A 14,893-nucleotide genomic window follows, 5' to 3' on the forward strand; every position below is an offset into this window, starting at 1 on the left:
GAGCCGGGAGATGTAGGCGGGGCTTCGAGGCAGTAGGCGTGGACCGGGAAAAGAGGCGGCACTTCGAGGGGTCTAGGCGGAGCTGTGAGAAGGACCGGGGTGGGGCTTCCAAGGGGTATTGCTTAGCGGTGGGAAGGGCGAAGTTATGACCGAACGGGAGGTCTGGGCGGGGCTGGGTCCGGCTCCGTGAGAGGGGTGGAGTCTGGGCGGGGCTATCGGGGGAGGAGAGGTTGTACACCTGAGAGCTGAAGGCTCCGTTCCCTTGCGCCTGTATCTTGGTGGGGGTCTTTGCGGGATTCCCAAAAGAGGCTAGACAATGGTTAGAGGTCTTTGCGAAAAAGGGACTAAAAACCGCTTGATAGGGCCTTAAGTATAAGTTTTGCAGCTCTTCGCAGTCGCCCCTCAGTGAGGGCCTTCCGCCCGTGGAAGATCGTCCGTGGGGGCGACCGCCGCGAGCATGCGCATGGGCACTGCGGCGGGCGGGTGCAGAAACCTGGTGCGGGGACGCGGGGCGGCGCGAAGAGGTGCTCTCTGCCGCCCCGCGCCCCCATGTACGCCTTTTACTCTCTGCTCATCTACATCTTCTATAGTCTTTTCCGCAGGGATGGCGGGGCTGCGGCGGTCTCGGACCCCGGGGATCCCACCCAGGTGAGCGGAGTGGGCCTGCATCACGGTTGGTTACCACCATCATTCTGAGATCTGGTCGTGGCTGACCTGTGCAGCTTAAGCCCTTAGGCACCTGCTCTGGGAGATAGGGCTGTTCAGAGATCAGTATGGTCTCTGTTGTGGGGTCAGAGGTCTCAGCCCCAACCCGTTGGCCCATTTCAGAAGCGAAAGAGTCGCACATGCTGCCAGCACCCTCACTTGCACCCCATACTCTCTTCCCAGAAAAGCGGCGGCCAACCTAGGGGTCGTCGCCGTCCAGATCAATTCCCATCAGAACTGTGGTCCGAGCTGAACAGCCTGGCAGGTAGGTGCATACTAGGAACTGCTAGGGAAGAAAGGGTCTGGGGGATACCTGCAGTTGGAGTACTGTAACGTCACCGGGAGGGAGAAAGGCCTCGCCTCCATCTAGTGATGCAGAATGCTTTTTCCTTCCTCACTTGGCCTCGAAGGCTGCTCAGAATCTGAGGATGGCCAGAAAGGAGCGGAGGGTGGAGCAGCCGAGGTGTCCCTGGAAGAAGCACTCATGCGTCTTGCTGAGTTCCTCTCCGTCCAGTTGGGGGCAGAAGAGAGCTGCGGGACGACTCCTGACCTGGGCAAGGTGAGCAATACCATCGCCAGCAATTATTACTTTCCGTAGCCTCTGTGGTCCTCATGCTCCCAACACCTCTGCTTTGGTTCTTGCTTCCTTAACAGCCTGGTGAAGTCCCCCCACTGTTGACAGTAACAAGTCAGCTCTTGGCCCTCCTGGCGTGGACACGGAGCCCCCGGGGGAGGCAGGCCCTGCTCCAGGGGACTCAGCCAACCTGCCCCGTGCAGCCCTCCACTCTAGATGGTCTGTAAAAGAGTATCACCATTAGTGGACGGAGCAGGGTCTATCAGAACTAGCTCTGCTCTCTGTGCCAGACATCTCCTCACTTGTAACTAGCCTCATCCCTCTCCAGGGTCTCTTTCACAAGAAGAAAGCTCCTCTCAGCCCACTCCCATCCTGGATGAAGTACCAAGGGATGAGACCCAGGAACACCAGCCTCCCCAGTTGGAGGAGGAACAGAGAGTTTGGCAGCGGTTGGAACAGCTCATTCTTGGACAGGTAAGGACTGTCAGGGACTGGGTGGGTGTGCGACCTAAAAAGGGATTCTGTCCTGTCTCTGACTCCTCCACAGCTGGAAGAGCTGAGACAGCAGCTGGAGCAACAGGAAGAAGAGCTGAGTAGACTTCGTCTGGGAGTGGTGAGGCTTTGGGGGTGGGCATAGAGAACAGGCTGAAAAGGCAGGGGAATTTCAGGTGGGTCCTGATGATGTCCCTCCCTGTCAGGGGGTGACAGATTCAGAGAAGAGAGTCCAGCACCTCACATTGGAGAACGAAGCCTTGAAACAGAGCTTGAGCCTTACTCGGGACCTCCTACTACACTGGGGGCCTGGACCACTCGCCAGACCTCCCCAGGTACTCTGCCATTTGGCTGCTCTGGTATCTGCAGCCCAGGTTCCTGTACACCTGGTATCCAGCAACAGTACCTGAACCTCCTCAGGACTTTTGTGTTTGCTTTAGTGGGGGCCATCTCTAACTATGAACAAAGTCAGTGTAGAAATCACTCCCCACCCCCATTCTTGATCTGTCTGTGAAACCTTAGGAAATCAGAGCAGATAGCCTGGGTCAGGGAGCCTTGCATGGAGTTGGGTACCATGGATGCAGCCATTCTTGTTTTGGCCTGAGTCTGTGAAATCAAACTATAGGATACTCTTTCCTGAGTTTGCATTTGGCTCTGTGGCCCATCTGGTTCCCGCTTTCTATAGGAGGAGGCAGGGGCACTGTTGGAGCTGCAGGGCCAGCTTCAAGAGGCCCAGGACACCACAGAAGCTCTCAGAGTCCAGGTGGGCTAGGGGACCTAGGGATAAGGAGGGATGGGAAGCTGGGGGTGAAGTCTGGGGCAGGGCCTGGTGCCTGTTTCCTCAGTGACAGAAGTGGGCTTGGGAGGGACAGCTGGGGGCCCAGGAGCTGCAGCTGCAGGGCCTTCGAGGGGCCCTCCGGCAACTCCAGCAGGAGACAGAACAGAACTGCAGACAGGAGCTGCAGCAAGTTCACGGACAGCTGGCAGGTAAGGAATGAGAAGGTGGTTTCTGGCCAAGCTCTGCAATCTGCTTTTCCCCCTCTCAATGGCCTTCCTTCTCTAGGACTTCGGGCACGGATGGCCAGCCTTCGTCAGGGCTGTGGGGACCTCCGAGGACTGGTCAGCACCTTTACCCAGAGTTGCCAGGGCTCGCTGAGTGAGGCTCAGGGCCAGGTCAGGATCCTTCTCCTCCTACTACCTATTCTATAAGCAGTCTGCCCACTCTCTGTCCCAGGGGAGTCTTGGTTACTGTTCTTCCCTTCCCATCCTTCAGGAGCTGTCTGGACCAGTCGGCCAGTTGTTGACACTTGGATCAGAATAATTTCTGAGTAACCCAAAGTGTCTGTCTGTCTTTCCTTCTTTTTTCTTTTCTTTTTTTCTTTTTGGTGGTAGGGGAATTGAGACAGGTTTTCTCTGTATATCCCTGGCTATCCTGGAACTCACTCTGTAGACCAAGCTGGTTTCAAACTCAGAGATCCACTTGCCTCTGCCTCCCAAATGCTGGGATTAAAGTACGTGCTGCTGGGTCTGGAGAGATGGCTCATCGGTTAAGAGCACTGACTGCTCTTCTGAAGGTCCCGACCAAGTTCAATTCCCAGGAACCACATGGTGGCTCACAACAATCTGTAATGAGATCTGATGCCCTCTTCTGGAGTGTCATAAGACAGCTACGGTGTACTTAAATATAATAATAAATAAATCTTTTTTTTTTTTTTTTAAAGTACGTGCTGCCACCACCTGGCTGTATCCTCATTTCTGTACTTTGAAAATTGGCAATAGCTGGGAAGCCCAGAAGGACAGATAATAGAGTGAATATTTCTGTGTATGATTCCTAGATTGTGTTTCAGACCTCCCTGAATGATGGCCTCGGGTCCATACCCACTGAAAGTTGTATGCCATGACAAATGACCACTTTGCTTTCAGTACCCCGCTTCACCAGGACACCTGGATACCTTTCTTTGTTTTTCTCTCAGGTCTCCTGGGCCCTTGGGGCTCTGTCAGCTGGAAAGGCTAAGACTCAGCTCCCAGTAGGGCACCAAGCACCCCCAACTGGATGCTCAGGGCGGCTTTTGGAACTCAAGGGTGAGATTGGCTTTAGGAGTGGAGCCCCAGTGACTACAGAGTAGAAGAGCTCTCTATGTCTTAGGGCTATGGAGGCAATAGGCTGATGTGGTCCCCAATGCAGGGAATATTCGTGTTCTGTGTCGGCTGAGACCAGCCGAAGGGCAACCTTCAAGCCTGGTGAGCGTGGAGCCCGGACAAGGGGGAACCATCACCACATGCTACCGAGGACGCCAGCATCGCTTTCGCCTGGACTGGGTCTTTCCTCAAGATGCCAGCCAGGAGGAGGTGACAGCTACCCATTGCATCTGTCCTGACCCTTCCTCAGAGTCCCCTGGGTTCCAGAAGAGGCCCATTCCCTCTTCCATGCCCATCTGGATACTTAGATGGTGGGAGGCTGGGCTCCATCAGGGAACGGAGCCACTGAAATAGACCTTGGAAGCAGGATTGGCTGCCCAGCCAAGTGCTAAGGAAAATGCCTGTCCAAGGTGAGTTACTGCTCCTGTAGAACTGGCTGCAGAGCACTGAAGCTTTGCCAGCGGTGAAGACATGGCTGTGATCCTGTGGGTGATGATAGCTTGGAGCTTCTGCCCAGAGGCAGAGCCTCTTCTTGCCTTGTGACCCTCAGAAAGGTTGTGTGGCAGTTCCAGTGTGTCCCCCACTGCCCAACTCCGATCCTACCCTTCTCTGGCCAGACCCCGGTGGAAAAGCAGTCTGCCCTAGCTTGTCTCACACATGGTCTCCATGTGCACCTAAACTGTGCTGCTAGAGCTTCTGTGACTAAGACGGGGGGGCTCAAAGCTGAAAAGGGATTGGGTAAGGGACAGAACTGGCAGAGAAGGCCCAGGCTACCTGCTGTTCTCATAGAGATGGTATAATGTAGTGTCTCGAAGGGACAGACCCACCACTGACTGATGTCCCACCTGCCTCTGTCTGTCTTATACTCGCCCCTGGCATCATCTCCCACCCCAAACTGCAGCCGTCTACATCTCCCTAGACTTTTTTTCTGTGCTTTGGGCGCCTGCACTGGGTGATCGATCTAACAAACTGATCAAATGGATCTCTCGGTGAAGTTTCTCATCTGTATTTCCCATTTTTGCACTACCTAGCCCTGAACTTTGTTAAACATATATTTATTTATTTTATGTATGTGAGTACACTGTAACTGTCTTTAGACACACAGAAGAGGGCATCACATCCCATTACAGATGGTTGTGAGCCACCATGTGGTTGCTGGGAATTGAACTCAAGGACCTCTGGAAGAGCAGTCAGTGCTCTTAACCACTGAGCCATCTCTCCAGCCCAGCCCTGAACTTTTTAATCTGCTAATTCTAGACTTTTTTTTAATATGATCATCAATCAGAAGTGACAGCCAGTCAATCTCTAAAGACCTTCTCATAGGAAAGTTGGCCGTGTGTGTAGTTACTCAAAAGGCTATTATTGTCTCTACGATAGTTCTGTCCAACAGGTTGAATGTTTCAGCCCCACGTCTTCTTCAGCATCTTCTCTGAACCTGGTTTCTATAGTCCTTCCTGGTCATTATCTCCTATCTCCACAGAGGTCCTTCTTGTTTGTTTGTTTATTAGTCTGTTTTTAAGATAGGTCTCACTGTATTATCTCTCTGGCTGGCCTGGAGCTAGCTCTGTAGACCGCCTGGCCTCAAGCTCCAAGATCTGTCTGCCCCTGCTTCTCAAGGCCTGGAATTAAAGGCATACACCACTCCTCCCTATTTAGGTTTATTATTTGCTCGTCTTGTACTACTCGGGTTCCCCAGCATACATCTCCATTAGCTGCCATAGAGAGGAATGACCCAGAAAAGCATATGAAGTACTTTAGCTACCCCAGGTTTTAACCTGAAGTCCAGCCCTGGCATCTAAGCTCTTGCCCACTGCCCTCCCCCTACACCACCTCACCCTGGACTTCCTAACTGGTCTCTAGGACTCTACACTGTCTTCCAGGCTGATATTTTTCCATTACACTTCTTCCCCACCAATTCTTTTATTTATTTATTTATTTATTTATTTATTTATTTATTTATTTATCTATCTATTTGGTTTTTCTAGACAGGGTTTCTCTGTATAGTCCTGGCTGTCCTGGAACTCACTCTGTAGACCAGGCTGGCCTCGAACTCAGAAATTCGCCTGCCTCTGCCTCCCAAGTGCTGGGATTAAAGGCATGCACCACCATGCCGGACTGCCCCACTGATTCTTAAGGCAGCTGCTATATGAAGGAAGGGACCAGGGCAGTTACACTTTGCTCACATTTTGCGGACTGCGCTTACCACCTTTCCCGGTCTTGAACGGGGAGATAGGGAAGGACTTAGAACACTTCTCCCTCCTGTTTTTCCGTCCCCAGGTCTTCAGGCAGCTGGAACCAGCTGTGCTGTCCTGCCTCCAGGGGTACAGTGTCTGCATCTTCACTTATGGTCAGACTGGGACAGGGAAAACCTACAGCATGGAGGTAGGTTGGAGCTTGCACTTGGGAGGGGGCGGGGGGGCGGGAGGAGGGGAGACTCGGGGCTTTGAATGAGAGTTCAATGTGGCACTGCACACTGTCCTCAGGGCCCACCTGAGGACCCTGGCATAGCTCCTAGGGCACTGCAGTTGCTGTTCCAGGAGATGGGGACTGGAGGGCACCACCATGTGACCCTCAGTATGGTGGAGATCTACAACGAGGCGGTCAGGTCAGGGATGCGTGGGCGGTGTTCTCCTTGCCCCAGGCCCAGGGTTCCGCAGCCACCTTTAAAACCCATACAACTAAACCCACCCTCTCTCACCAGGGACCTCCTAGCTACAGGGCCTCCAGAGCGCCTGGTAGTAAGGCAGGGACCTGCAGGGCAGGGGGGAATTCAGGTGGCCGGCCTCACACACTGGGACGTACCTAACCTGGAAACCCTGCACCAGGTAAGGCTGCCTTCCAGGGCCCCTGTCTACTCCCACCTAGGGGCAGGAGCTATATATATGTACCAGGTTAGCCTTGACGCTCTACTCTCCAGATGCTGAGTCTGGGGAGAAGCAACCGAGCCACAGCAGCCACTGTCATGAACCAGCACAGCTCACGCTCCCACGCCCTAGTTACGCTGACTTTACGTGGGGCGTCCCCGCCTCGGGCCCAGGGTATCACAGGTACCACCGGTTGTGCTTAAGTCCTGCAAAGTTTCCAGCTCTCTGAAAGTCGCCTCCACATCCGGTTCATTTGCCCTGCAGGCACACTGCACCTGGTAGATCTGGCAGGGTCTGAACGGGTGTGGAAAGCAGGGGTGGCCAGCCCAGTCCAGAGAGACCCGAATGGCGCCCGACGTCTGCGTGAGGCCCAGGCAATCAACCGCTCCTTGCTGGCACTAGGAGGAGTGATGGCTGCGCTGCGAGCTCGGAGACCTCATGTGCCCTTCCGCGACTCACAGCTTACGCGCCTGTTACAGCCCGCGCTCGGCGCAGGCACCACTGCAGTTCTGCTGCTTCAGGTGGGTCCCTGGGCTAGTGCAACAAGCCTGGGGTGCTGCCACCGGGACAGTGTATGAGTTCCCCCTCTCTTGTAGATCTCCACAAGGGCGGAAGATCTCGGGGAGACCATCTGCTCGCTCAAGTTCGCCGAGCGAGTGGGTCAAGTGGAACTAGGGCCTGCCCGGCGCCGTAGAGTCCCACGCTCTGGAACCCCCTCTTCTCTCAGTACTGACACCCCACTCACTGGAACTTCCTGTACCCCTACACCATCTCCCGGAAGCCCTCCCAGTACCAGCCCTAACAGCTGTTCTGGCTTGACTCTTGAACCTCCAGGGGACCTGCCTCCCTAGATCTGTGTCAAAGCTCCTGGAACTGGGCTTGAGAAGGTATCTCTGCTGGCAGGGACAGCTGTGAATCCTATACCCCACTTCCCAGGTCAACCTTAAAAAACAAAAACTCTGAGGCCCTAACTGCCCCCAACAGAGCCCTACAGTGTCCCTTTTCTTGATCTGGCCAGAGAATGTTATGCTTTGAGAAAGGATCGCCTCCACCCTTCCACCCCCAGCTGAGCCACAGGCCCTTAGTTCTTCCCTTATCGCCATTTGCCCTTATCACAGCACACAGCAGGGGGCTAGAGCTGCAGGAACCAGACCCCAGACCAAGTGGTTTCCCAAGTCGCCACCCTGCCCCCAATACCAGACTTGGAATTAAAATGTTGTAAATTCCTTTACTGTTAATCGCTCCTCTACTTCCGTTACACCAAAATCACATACGTTCCAGTTCCAGTCTTTCATTTCTTAACCCTTTCCTGGAAAGGTGCTACCTTCTACCCAGGCAGTTGAGGGAGGGCAAGACTTCAGATCTGACCCACTTTTGGCTCTCCCTCCCCCCAGCCTGGAGCCAGGAAGGCATGGTGACAGAGGGATGGATAGATGGATGGCTTGAGAGCCTGAGAAGGTAGGATCAAGAGAAGGCACTGTCCAGGCTGAACCCCGATCCCTGCGTGTGAGAGTGTCAGAGGCAGGATTGGCCAGACCGCCCTAGCTAGCAGAGACAAAACCCTTTCTGGAGTAACCTAATTAAAGCTGTGGGTTTTCAGCAAGGCTGTGCCTGGTGTTTTAAAGCTGCGGACATGCTTCTAGCTCTGGCTCATCAAAATGGTATTCATGGATGGAAGAGAGAAGCAGCCCTTTCTGCCCTAGACTATTACACGCTGTACCAGGAAAGGAGCCAGCCTGGGGCAGGAGCTGCCAGGTCCCTAGGGTGGCTGACCCACACATCATAGATGCTCTTGTTGGGTGGTACTCCCTGGAAGAGGGAATCTAGATCACAGAGCAGGTCCTGGGACCCTTGGGATTCAGTGCCTACACTCCAGTAAGCTGGGCTGGCAGAAGATGGACACTGGGGACAAGAGGTGGTCGGTAGTGTGCCCAAGGGCATCACTACATTGGGTGTATAGATGGGCAAGTAAGAAGTGGGTAGCTGTCCCCACAAGGAAGCTCTGCTCCCTCTCCTAGACATTCCCCTGGAATCTGCAGAATCCTGAAGTAAGTGGAGGGGCCAGGAGCCTTGATCTGGGGAGACGGGAGAAGGCCTGATGACCTCCCCTTGGGAACTCTCCCCCTCTATTATTGTGGGCCCAGAAAGGGAGCAGAGGGGCCAAAGAGGCTTCTCAGAGGAGTTAGAGGGTCCAGTGCCCACCCCTTCTTCCCCCTTTGACAAGGTGCCTGCCTGAGCTGCAGTGCTCTGTCTAGCTAGCCCAGGATGGTGGGGCCATGTGGATTCTTTCCCAGGGTCCCCTAGCAGAGACTTGATGCTGAAACCCTCCCTAGATGGTGGTGGGGGACTGGGTGGCTGATAAGGCTGGCCGTGGAGCACGTAGGGGCTGAGGTCCTTGGCGAAAGTTCTGTGGCTGCCCCGGTTCTGCCATCGCCGGCACAGGGCAGTGTTCTGAAGGCGCAGCGCCTCCGCAGGAATCAGGCTCACATCCACCGCCCAGAAGTTGCCCTTGGCCTGGGGCTTTGCAGGGTCCTTGGGCACCTAGAGAGTGGTTGGCTTGGGTGTGGCTATTCTACCCAGAGATTCAAGGGTCCCGAGCCCACGCCGCCCCCGGGATTCCATATCCCACCTTACGGAAGCACCGATTAGAGGAAAGGTTGTGGCGGATGGAGTCCTTCCAGCCCTCATAGTCGTCCCTGAAGAAGGGGAACACTGCTTGGACCTGACGGATAATCTGAAACCAGGCAGTATTTGGCGCGGTGAGGTGGGAATTGGAGTAGTACCCTCTCCCTCTCCTACAGCCGACCCCGGAGCATCCCTTCTCCGGGAGACAGAGGTCTGTGCCTGAGGGCAGAGTGGATGGGGGTTGTGGGAGAAGGGTCTCAGGACTGATCTCACAGGCAAGGATAAGTGGGCAAGGCAGAGGCCAAGCATGAGCCTACAGTAAGTGGGGATCAGGCCTGGAATAGTAGTGCCCCAGAGCACGAGGGACTCTCTCACCTGAGCCAGTTTCAGCCTGCGGAAGGGTGCGGCCTGAATTACCAAGGCGATCATGGCCAAGTAGGTGTAGGGGGGCTTGTCATGCCGTAGGTATCTCTTCTTCCTCCTCTTGGGGGTCTTCGAAAGAGACTCTGCCTCCGGAGGCCTCAGCTGAGAGTTGTCGCGAGGCCCCATACGAGGGAGGTAGCCCTGGGCCGGAGCCAGGGCTAACTGGGGGCTTGGGGTAGTCGGAGCATAAGTTGAGGCCGGGTCCCAGCCCGAGGCCATGCTGGGACAGGCAAGCCCAGGCCCTTTCTTTATCATTCTGATGAAAGGGGGAGGGGTGAGAGAAAGAGGCTGTGGGGGAGGGGAACGTGTGTGGGCAGCCACAATTAGCAGGTTTCAGTTAATCTTGGAGGGAAGGGCAGAAAAGATTCCAGTAGGGACTTTTGGTGGCCTCCGAAATCCGTCTCCACTCCCAGGTTGCCTTTGGGTGCTTGGGCATACCCTATATCCTAGAAGGAGAAGCCCTTGAAAGAGGTCTACCTCAGGAAACCTTATCTGCCCGGGTCAGGTCCCTAGCTCCCATTTAACAGATGGGAAGTGACTTCAGCAAAACTACCCTGAGAGACTTGGGGAATTCCCAGGGGTTCAAGACAAAGCAGTCAAAAGAAGTCAAGCCTTAGGTGGGGAGTCTGCTCAGGACTTGATGGAGGTGGGGATCTGGACCACAAGGGAATAGAGTCTGTCCCCAGGAACAAGAAGAGGATATAGAGGCTTAAGTGATCTTCCCAGGTGTATGCTGTAGGTGCCCATGTAGGCATGGCCATCTAATTGGTGGCTCTATCCTTGGGCTCAGTCACCATCTATGTTCTAAGTTCTCCTGGCTACTACAATGGGCAGGTTTGCATTGAGGATCTGAGGTTGGTGTCAGAGCCAACAATCCAAGACCTTCATCAGTACTAACTAAAAGCTTTTGAGAATTCACCTTTTCCTGCGAAGCCCCTCCCCATTGTACCATCAAAGGACCAAGACCCTTGCTGGTGCCAAGGAAGGCAGAGTCACGAGTGCAGGAGGGAGTGGGGACACACACGGAGGATGAGCACAGTGGGACTTCACTTCCTCTAACAGTTCTACCCCTGGCTGGGTTGTGACTTTATCTCAGATTCTTCTTTTAGCGCTCATCTGTCTTCCCCCACCCCCTATCCCCCGGAATCCGATCACCTCCTGCCCCTCTGCTTTCCGTTCTCAGGGCTCTAGCTGAAGAGTTCCTGTGGCTCACCTGGCAAATATCCCTGGCCTCAGACCTATCCACTAAAGAAGACATTCTCTCCTGCAAGTCTGAGGTCTCCCTTTCTACTGGTCCTCCCTGGCTTCCAGGGAAAGCCTGGATCCTTGGTCTGATATTCAAGGCTTCTCATCGGGACTGCTTCTCCCTGATCACAGCGTCCTAGGGTCCAACCATCACCCACACTGCTGCCCATCCTCTGGTATTCGCTACTTCCTCTTTCTACCAGCGATGGACTCCTACCCTTTTATCAAAGGATAGGATAAAGATCACCCTTCCGGGAACACCTGAACACTTGCCCTTCCCGCCCTACCCGGGACGTCAGGGTGTTTGTGCCACAGAATAGAGCAGGGGAATCAAAAAAAAATAAAAAATTAAAAAAATAAAAATCTTGCACAGCATCAACCAATCAACTACCGGAGCTGACCCCGCCTCTATCAATCTACAGAGGATGACCGGGTCCCTGGAGGACGCTCCTTAGGCCCCGCCCTTGCAGAGCGACCCGGCCCAGCCTTCCCACCCAGCACCGCGGCTTCCGCTCGGGACACCTCGGGCCGGAAGTGTCGCGTTGCCATGGCGAGGATGGGCGCGGGGCCCGCCCCCGTGGCGCCTGGAGCAGCGCCGGGCTCCAGGGTCGGCCGGGCCGGGTTCAGGGAGCGGCCGGGGAGGTTGCAGGTGAGAGGGCCGGCGATTGTGAGTGAGGGTCGGGCTCCCGTGGGAACGCAGGGGAGGCCCGGCACGGCTGGGTGGGGCATGGCGGGTGAGCCAGCGCCGGTTCTTCTGCGGCCCGGTGCTGGCCGGGCAGTGGAGCGGGTCGTGAGGGGCCTGCAGAAGGGGCGCCAGCGAGGCGGCCAGCGGAGGGTGGGATTCTTGTTGTTGTTAGTTTTTTTGTTTTTGTTTTTGTTTTTGTGAAACCTATCAGTGAAGGTAGTTCTTGCAACCTGTTGGTCGGGCAAATCCACCGACAGTCTTCATTCTGACCTTAGGACCGCAAAGGGACTTTTCCTGTGCTTCTTGTGGGCTTTGGTGTTCAGTCAAAACACACTCTAGAGCCTCTTACGGCTTCAAGTGCCCCTTTCCTGGAGCCTGTGCCTCCTGGATTGTGGTTAGGAGAGGAATGTAAATGAGCTTGTGAAAAGTGCGAGAGGCTGGAGACAAGGAGGATTCATTATTACGGGTGCAGAAGAGAAGTGTGTCTTGGCTTGCTGCAGACTTGGGTGCTGCAGACTTGGGAGGTAGAGCATAGTTAGCTGACTCCTGACTGCTCCACTTTTCTTCCATGTCCTTACTTGGGGCTGCAGGTAGAGGCGAGAGGACAGACCTCCATGAGCCCTCTTAGGTGTCTTTGCTCCCTAGGTCTTCCCTTAGAGGATTGGGATTGGCTTTGGAGGCTTTGTCTTGCTTTAAGCACCCTGGCTCTTTAGGAGGCCACCTGATTCACTTCCTGGAAACCAAAGCTGCCACTAGCCCAGCATGGGAGCCGATTTGGTTGAGGGACTGGAGGCCTGCCCTGACCGGCTGGCTTCACATTGTCATGGTGATGGGACTTTCAGGGCTCTGAAGGGCTCCGAAGGGCTCTGCCTCTGCTGCCCAAGGAGGGTTTTTTGGGGGGCAGGGATGGGGATGGGGGTTTTCCTCTCCTAATGCCTGGTTTGACTTCCCTTTTGGCTCAGGCCTTCCTATTCCCCGCCTCCTTTTTTTTTTTTTTTAAGGAATAATTCTTTTAAGTATTATTTATTTATAGTTTGGGTGGGTACATGCCATGACCCACGTGTAGGTGGTTAGAGGATAACTTTGTGGATCTCCTGGAACTGTCATTTTATAGTTGTGAGCCACCCTGTGGTTACTGGGACCTAAATCCTAGTGCTCTGGAAAAGCAGCAACCTGTGCTCTCCAGCCCTGAGCCATCTCACCAGTTCCTTTACTCTTTGTTTTTGAGATTGGGTCTCACTATGTAGCCTAAACTGGCCTTAAACTTGCTGTATAGCTCAGGCTAGCCTCAAATTTGCTGTGGTTCTCCTGTCTCTGTCTCTCAGGTGTGGATAAGTCATCCAACTCCTTTTCCAGTCTTTTTTTTTTTTTTGCTTATGGGCTGTGTAACAACAGACTGACCCATGGTTTCCTGAGTCATAGAAATGAAAATTGCTATATATACAGAGGAGACATTTTTAAAAAGAAAGAAAGAAACCTTATTTTTTAAAAAGGGTTGTCCTTATTAGAATCCTTTTAAAGGTTATTTCCACTTATAGCTTATAGTCCACCATGAAACAAAGTCAGGGCAGGAACCTGGAGCTGAGAACTGAAGGAGAGGCCATGGAGGACTGCTGCTCACTGGATTGCCTCCAATGACTGCTACATTCCTTGAGACTGAGTTACAGTGTGCTGGGAATCGAACCTAGGTCCTCTGGAACAGCAGCCAGTGCTCATAAACCCCTGAGCTTATTCTCCATCCTCTCTACTAGAATTTTTTAAAATTATATTTTGTATTTGGGTGTTTTGTTTGTATATATGTCTATACACTATGTGTGCGCAGGGCCCCCAGAAGCCAGAAGAGAGGAATGAATAGCCTGTGACTGGAGTTAACAGTTGAGAGCCACTTGTGTCAGTGCTGAAGACTGAACCTGGGTCCTTTAGGAGAGAAACCCATGCTCTTTTTCTTTGGGTGTGGGTGTGAGTGTGGGTGCTTCTCTGTGTAGCCCTGGCTATCCTGGAACTCACTCTGTAGACAAGAAATCTTTTTTTTTTTTAAGATTTATTTATTATTACATATAAGTACACTGTAGCTATCTTCCAACACCAGAAGAGGACACCAGATCTCATTATGGGTGGTTGTGAGCCACCATGTAGTTGTTAGGATTTGAATTCAGGACCTTCAGAAGAATCAGTGCTCTTAACCGCTGAGCCATCTCTCCAGCCCGACCAGACTGATCTTAAACTCAGAGATGTATCTGCCTCTGGCTTCCATGTGCTGGGATTAAAGGCATTGGCCACCAACCCCCAGTGAGAAGCTAGTGAGTGCTCTTAACCACTTTGACCAATTTTATTATTATTATCTTAAACTATGAGTATATGCATGTCTGCATATGTTGAGTATAGGTTACCTCGGAGGTCAGAGGTGCTGGATCCCCCTAGAGCTGAAATTACAGGCAGTTGTAATCTGCTCAGTGTGATGCTGGGAATTTAACTCAGGTCTTCTTGAAAAACACCAAGTGCTTTTAACCATTGAGTTCCTCACACCTCCCCTAACCCTCCACACACACCCCCCCCCCCCGCTTTTTCTGAGACAGTCTTTTTTTTTAAATTATATGTAAGTACACTGTAACTGTCTTCAGACACTCCAGAAGAGGTGTCAGATCTTACTGATGGTTGTGAGCCACCATGTGGTTGCTGGGATTTGAACTCGGGACCTTCAAAAGAGCAGTTGGGTGCTCTTACCCGCTGAGCCATCTCACCAGCCCAAGACAGTCTTACTGCATAGTCCTAGTTGGTCTGGATCTTCTATGCAGACCAGGCTTAAACTCACAGAGATGCCCACCTCTGCATCCCTAACGTTGGGATTAAAGGTGTGTGTCACCACGCCTGGCTAGGCTGTCATCTTTTAACTCCTGACCTAATCTGAGTTTACATAAAAAATCTGCAGGGCTGTGGTGGTGCACAGGAGGCAGAAGCAGGAAGATCTCTGGCCAGCCTGGTCCTCAGAGCCAGTTCCAGGACAGACAGGATTACACTAAGAAACTCTCTCTTGAAAAACCAGGGGCTGGTGAGATGGCTCAGTGGATAAGAGCACCCGACTGCTCTTCCGAAGGTCCGGAGTTCAAATCCCAGCAACCACATGGTGGCTCATAGCCATCC

At 53.4% G+C, this 14,893-nt stretch overlaps 3 protein-coding genes across 3 annotated transcripts in view; 2 read left to right on the forward strand and 1 right to left on the reverse strand.

Annotated features, from left to right (window-relative positions):
* The first annotated feature begins 268 nt into the window (after positions 1-268).
* Positions 269-8,377, forward strand: Kifc2 (kinesin family member C2). Its single transcript, XM_021216339.2, has 18 exons — positions 269-648; positions 889-970; positions 1,116-1,264; positions 1,360-1,498; positions 1,608-1,753; positions 1,827-1,892; positions 1,978-2,106; positions 2,457-2,534; positions 2,644-2,758; positions 2,835-2,944; positions 3,745-3,853; positions 3,957-4,120; positions 6,188-6,292; positions 6,394-6,515; positions 6,612-6,735; positions 6,828-6,957; positions 7,039-7,295; positions 7,371-8,377. The coding sequence occupies exons 1-18, from the start codon at positions 550-552 to the stop codon at positions 7,623-7,625; spliced, it is 2,379 nt and encodes a 792-aa protein (XP_021071998.1). The 5' UTR covers positions 269-549; the 3' UTR covers positions 7,626-8,377.
* Positions 8,378-8,398: 21 nt separating this feature from the next.
* On the reverse strand, positions 8,399-10,113 carry Foxh1 (forkhead box H1). The gene is made up of 3 exons (XM_021217271.1): positions 9,775-10,113; positions 9,404-9,508; positions 8,399-9,315 (listed from the first exon to the last, which is right to left on the reverse strand). The coding sequence occupies exons 1-3, from the start codon at positions 10,075-10,077 to the stop codon at positions 8,482-8,484; spliced, it is 1,242 nt and encodes a 413-aa protein (XP_021072930.1). The 5' UTR covers positions 10,078-10,113; the 3' UTR covers positions 8,399-8,481.
* A 1,483-nt stretch (positions 10,114-11,596) lies between these two features.
* The window catches only part of Ppp1r16a (protein phosphatase 1 regulatory subunit 16A), a 24,347-nt gene continuing 21,050 nt past the window's right edge, over positions 11,597-14,893 (forward strand). The window contains exon 1 of the mRNA XM_021216507.2: positions 11,597-11,716. The gene's annotated coding sequence lies outside the window, so the exon portion shown is untranslated. The remainder of the gene's footprint in view (positions 11,717-14,893) is intronic.

The sequence above is a fragment of the Mus pahari genome, chromosome 17, assembly GCF_900095145.1.
Source record: "Mus pahari chromosome 17, PAHARI_EIJ_v1.1, whole genome shotgun sequence".
Taxonomy (NCBI): Eukaryota; Metazoa; Chordata; class Mammalia; order Rodentia; family Muridae; genus Mus; species Mus pahari.